We start from the raw sequence: 6,716 nt of genomic DNA on the forward strand, positions 1-6,716 counted from the left end.
GGCCAGTCAGGTGAGGAAGGGCGTGGCTCTGACAGTGAGCAGGACACGAGTGGCAGTCCCGGGGCTACGCCTGCCCATGGCGTGAGGGACACCTATAAGGTCCCTGTGCGGCTCAGGAGAGGTGGGAACTCGCCCCAGCCGTTCTGTTTGACACCTGTAGATTTAAGTCATTTACAGGATTTAAAGTAAGAGATTGCGAGATTACGATTTCCATGCACTCTCCTTCAGAAAAAATGATAATTTGGAGAAATAACATCCATGAGCCAAAAATTATGATTAAATACCAGCCTGACAGAAACGGATCCACTAATTGTTAAATTTCAGCTCATGTTTTTTGCCAGCCGTACGTCTCAGCGATATTTAATGTTCCCTCTCTTTCTCCAAGGTGCAGACTTTAGCTTCCACCCTCCGGACTCCAGCACAGAGAGCAATGACGAACGGTCCCCCGTCCCTCCCCGCCGGCCACCCCACCTCCAGCAGCAGCAGCAGCAACAACCACCACCACAACAACTACAACAGCAACAACAACAACAACAACAACAACAACCCGCCAACCCACAACCTCCCCACCAACCGCATGCCCATCCTCAGCATGCACGTAGACACCATGCCTTCACACCTGCCCATGCTCATGTCCTCAGGTGAAGACTCCTGCATTTTGTGTGTTCTAAAGTAGATGTTCCTCAAGTCTATCAAGGTCATTCTTGCACTGAATGCTGTGTGTGCTTTCTTGAGCAACAGTTAAAACAAAAAAAAGCAAAAAAAAAAAAAAAAATTAACTCATTCTGAATGTTTATAGTAAAACATGATCATAAATGGTGTAGAGTTGGATGTTTTTATTATTGTTAAGGATTATGTTGGACATTAAAATAACAACAAACTGTTTGGGGGAAAGGTTTGAAAAGAAAAGATTATCTCGCAAAGCATTCTGGGTGATCCTGCAGTTTGTTCCTTATAATATCCATCAAAGCTTTTTTTCTGATTAACATTTTAATAACAAAGCATCAATATCTCTACTCCCTTTGTGGGATTATCCATTTTCATTCATACCTTTCTCAACAGCTTTTACAATGAACACATAACATGACTGTTTGCAGTCCACTGGCACGAAACAGTTGCATGTTAACATACCAGAAATACTTTCATTTGAAGCTCTCTGGCATGCGAAGCCTACTGCCAAAAAAAGTTGAAGCCAAAGCATACGTAGTACTTTCATCATAAAAATAATAAATGTTAATGCCTTTCTTTATTAGCTTCTGGTAAAATAATACCAGAAACATTGGCAGAAAAAAAGAAGAAATACTGTGCATAAAAGTTCTTTTAAATACGTATATGTTCTTTTCAATAATTAGCTTTAATAATGACCATATGAAATGAAAGTTTTGATAATAACATAATAAATAACGTCAAATGACACACCTCCATGTGTACTAGGAATAGTTGGGGTCCTGATCACTCGCAGCACCACAGAGACTCGCACTTGAGCAGTACTCAGGTGCCTTGGCTCCCAAAGCCTTCGAGCACACTGAGAACATGTTAATACACATAAACAACACTTGATATTATCATTTTTCATATAATTATTTCCATGATACAAAAGACAGGACTGATATTCCATTTGTTTTTTTTTTCCGTTTTTTTTTTTCTTTTTTTTTATTATACACCTTAAATTTATGTATATGATGTTAAGTAGAACTTAACATCATATACAATCCACACTAACCGTTTCATTTTTAATCAGCCTAACAATGAACAGAGTTATGACACATGAATGTAATACATAAAAAAAAAAAATAATATTAATAAAAAAATCAATCTGTAATTACTGAATAATGCTCTTAGTAACTGACAAGAAAACATTACTATTCTTATAAATATATCACATCATAACATATTTCTTTTATAAACATGACAAATACGATTCTCCCCAGCTAGTACCTGGACTAGATTTCTTGTTATCCTGCAGTTTACTTATATAGCTATTAATTTTTTTGTCCTTTTGTTTTGTATCCATGTTTTATTAGATTTTCATAATTTTTTCTACCTATAGAAGCAGAGGACAAAACCTTTAAAAGAAATATACATGTATGAAAATTATCATAATATGATATGAATATCTGTATTTATTTTTAATGCTTTACAATTTAAAGAACATGTAAAATTATCATTATTTATATGATTGATAAAAACACAGAACAGGAAAAAGTTGGACGAGTGGCCCAAAAAGTGCACATTTGAAAGGCTTTTAAAAAAAAATATCCTGTGGATAAAAATAATAATAATAATAATAATAATAATAATAATAATAATAATAATAAAAATAATTTAAAAAAAAAAAAAAATAATAATAATAATAATAATAATAAGCAAAAAAAAAAAAAAAAAAAAAAATTGTGACAATTCTTAGTAAATAAGATCTGAAATTCAAGGGTTGAGTTCAGTCACCACAAAAGCTTTTTAAAATACTCAAAAAATATCTGTGTATATACATTTATATATATTGTGACATATTAATCAGACAATGGTTAATATGATAAAGTAAAAATTTATATACACAAAAGTAGAATAGGTTCTGTGTATGTCTCTTCTCTCTTATATCCCTCTGTATCTGTATGTTGTTTTGAATATATTACATGTGATGCTTTCCCCCTTCTGCACTGATTTGTGTGCATTATTTGCAAAATATTTTCACACATACAGCAGAACACTGACATAATACAAAAAATAGGATGCTACCAGCATTGTATATTATATAAATATTTGTTTTTTTTTTTAACACTTTTAACACCGTATTGTAAACACAATGCACCCTTGATATCATTATGTTGTTATTGTTAATTTTACAGACACACATCATAATGGCAATTGCCTTAACAGCCCATTCCTTTACTTTGACCCAGTAACGCTGTCCAGGTACTTGTCACTCTTGTCATGTAACCCTTAAAAGTGTCATCATCCTGCTGTAAACTTTTAAATCCAGTGTTGTTTATATTCTTGTTTTGCTTGGATTTACATAGCAGTTACCTTATGTGTCCTTCATGAATGGGCAGTCAGACCAGGAATAACTAACTAAAGACATGTATAGAATAGGAGAGAGAGAGAAAAAGAAAAATTGCAAAGATCAAAATTTAAATGTTTGGGCACATATTTCTGGACTTCCAATTCATGCTGTCACAAGGCTATGAAAGCAGAACAGATTAATGTGCACATGCACACGCACACATTCACACTCACTCACACACAAAAGCCCAAACGAGATGTCTGAGCATGACCCCCGCCCCCTTTTCTTGACCCCCTGATCATGCTATTGGTCTGAGCACAAATGGCCCCACTATCATACCTACCCAACCCTCAGGTCTAACACCCTGGAGAGTGTGTACTCGGTTGAGGGGGCTGTGGGAGGCCCCCTTCGCCCCCCCACTGGATTCTCTGACTCTCGAGAATTGTCAGAGGCCGAGTGCGACCGTGACCCTCGAGAGGCTAGTCTTGGGGCAGGACAGAAGGGGAGAGGACAGCATCCAAGGTAGGAAAAAGAATCAAAGAATCAGAAATTGGAGTGGAGAAGTCAAGTCAGATTCAGTTGAAAACTCGCTTGTGTTGCCTTCCGGTTAGCGTTTTTTAGGATGACAAGATAAGGATTTAGGACTCAAAAGGTATTAGTAATGAGGGACAAAACAGAGTTTACTTCTTGGAAAATGAGAGTATTGATGATAACTGGCAAAAAATACAGTAATGAGAGGCTGGTCATGGACCGACTACTTTAACCCCTTCCCGACGGGTCACGCCTATAGGCGTCATAACAACACACTCGAAATGTGGCGTGCAGCTGTCCGCCACGGCACGCCAAGGCGCTATAAGGCAGTGATTCGGCTTGATGTACCGAACTCACGTGCTCAAAGTCGGCGAGTTGCCATGGTTCGCCAGAGCGTAGAGTTTTTTTTAAAGTTTACTACACCCGTCACCAATGGGTTAAAGGAAAGACAAATTTAATAAGAGGGTATATAATATTTTCAGTACAATATAAGAAAATTCTAAATATTCTTATATACTTCTGATGGATGATTCAAACTTGTTTTCTTTTCTATCAGTTAGAAAATCTGTAATATTTGCATTATAGACATTCTACACAAATATATCTTACATGATTAACTGAGAAAATTAACATAATATTCAGGCCTGTCTATTTATCTCATCCACTCTACACTACCTCAAGTTTAGATCATATTTATGGAAAGGTACAATTAAACAAAGATTTAAGATGTGTAATGTAATTTTAATGCTGGTAATTTTTTCCAAGGCCTGACATATAGCCTAGGAAGTTTGGTTTTGGAAAATCACCTTAATAGAAAAAAGTATAAATCTAACATGTGCACAAGTGCGCACACACGCGCGCACACACACACTCTCACACACACTCTCACACACACTCTCACACACACTCTCACACACACTCTCACACACACTCTCACACACACTCTCACACACACTCTCACACACACTCTCACACACACTCTCACACTCTCACACACTCTCACACACACTCTCACACACACTCTCACTCTCACACTCACACTCACACTCACACCATACTTATGTACGTACACACATTCTCACACTCTCTCTCTCTCTCTCTCTCTCTCTCTCTCTCTCTCTCTCTCTCTCTCTCTCTCTCTCTCTCTCTCTCTCTCTCTCTCTCTCTCTCTCTCTCTCTCTCTCTCTCTCTCTCTCTCTCTCTCTCCCTCCCTCTCTACACACACACTCTCTCACTCTCTCTCTCTCACTACACACACACTCTCTCACTCTCTCTCTCTCACTACACACACACTCTCTCACTCTCTCTCTCTCTCACTACACACACACTCTCTCACTCTCTCTCTCTCTCTCACTACACACACACTCTCTCACTCTCTCACTCTCTCACTACACACACACTCTCTCACTCTCTCTCTCTCTCACTACACACACACTCTCTCACTCTCTCTCTCTCTCACTACACACACACTCTCTCACTCTCTCTCTCTCTCACTACACACACACTCTCTCACACACTCACACTCACACACACACACACACACACACACACACACACACACACACACACACACACACACACACACACACACACACACACACACACACTCACTCACTCACTCACTCACTCACTCACTCACTCACTCACTCACTCACTCACTCACTCACTCACTCACTCACTCACTCACTCACTCACTCACTCACACACACACACACACACACACACACACACACACACACACACACACACACACACACACACACACACACACAGAGTTCAGTTTACATGACTAACCAGAGAAAAGCATGCTTTCATGTAGATAGCTTGAAAATAAATATACATTGTGCTAAATAAATTGGAAATAAAGATCAGAAATATTTATATACATATACATTACAAAAAATCAGTGACTTGTACTAGGTATTGCTTTGTTGTGACCTTTTCTAAACACAGTATATGCAAGGAGAGTTATAACATACAATATTACATTAACACCAAAATCTATTTGAAGATCCCAGTGAAATATATTTTTTAAATTTAAAATGGTGTTACATGACCTTTGATGTAAATTATAAGAGCAAAACAAAAATAGTCAAGTTGCATTAATCTTGAAATTATTGCATGTTCCCTTCCTAATATCCTTATTGATTTTGTGTCTTCATTTACATATTTCTTTAACAGTTACACCTTAACCTCATTTTACCCATGCTCACAACAGCACTTGAAAATTTACAAGACCGTACATTCCAGATCTCCCATACTTAACAAATAATATGAATTCTTTATTTCGTTTGACCTAATATCACAACTTTTAATTTTTGTACGTTTGTAAATACACATACATGTGTATTTACAAATCCCTTTAGTATAAAAACAAATATGTGAGGTTAACAGAATTTCCTCTCTGCTCTATTTTTCCAAATCTGAGACTTTTTGCTACTGATGAAAAATGAAGGATGTGCTTGTAAAACAAACACACACAAACACACACATGGTGAAAGGAATTTATTTAAATACATTCATGCACATGTGCATACACAAGTACATACTTCCAAATATTGCAACTGACTCTCCATTCTCTCAATTTCAGGCGAACATTTGGGCCACGCACAGCTAACGACTACAGCATCCACGTATAAACCTTAATGTAGGCTGTTTTCATATTGTAACACTGTAAAACTGTAAATATAATTTCTGTGGAATGTGAAATAAACATATCATTTTGCAAAAGCTGCTTTTCTCCTGTATCCTTTTAATATGAAACAGGTATGATCAAGAAATATCCGTTTATGGAAAAATATCTTTGACTCACTGATTACCTTCATTTGCTAAATGGTATAAATTATTTTCAGTTATCTAGAAAATCAAAATATAAAAAGCTGTGTTCCAAAGCTTAAGATGTTATGAAAACCTATTCTTCCACAAAGTTGAATCCGACAGTAATACAGCATCTTTTTAACAATTCAACAAAAATCATATGTTCCCTAAGATCTCATTAGATTCTGTGAAAATGTCTATGAAAATAATTGTGCTTCTAAATATAACACTGACTTAACACTTATTTCAACAACACACCTATAAATGACACACTAACCCTGGATTCCTTTAGTTCCTGTGTATCTTACCAACCAATAATAAAAAATAAAAAAAATGAATAAATAAACAGGGAATATCACTATACTGC

General features: G+C 36.6%; 1 protein-coding gene across 1 annotated transcript in view; it reads left to right on the forward strand.

Moving 5' to 3' along the window:
- Positions 1–6,262, forward strand: part of LOC125042971 (Down syndrome cell adhesion molecule-like protein Dscam2) — a 106,275-nt gene extending 100,013 nt beyond the window's left edge. The window contains exons 25-28 of the mRNA XM_047638832.1: positions 1–121; positions 386–641; positions 3,356–3,523; positions 6,123–6,262. The exon at positions 1–121 is cut by the window's left edge and continues 128 nt beyond it. Coding sequence (XP_047494788.1) covers positions 1–121; positions 386–641; positions 3,356–3,523; positions 6,123–6,171 — 594 coding nt within the window. The 3' untranslated portion in view covers positions 6,172–6,262. The remainder of the gene's footprint in view (positions 122–385; positions 642–3,355; positions 3,524–6,122) is intronic.
- The last annotated feature ends 454 nt before the right edge of the window (positions 6,263–6,716 follow it).

The sequence above is a fragment of the Penaeus chinensis genome, chromosome 3 (genome assembly GCF_019202785.1).
Source record: "Penaeus chinensis breed Huanghai No. 1 chromosome 3, ASM1920278v2, whole genome shotgun sequence".
In the NCBI taxonomy this organism is placed as follows: Eukaryota; Metazoa; Arthropoda; class Malacostraca; order Decapoda; family Penaeidae; genus Penaeus; species Penaeus chinensis.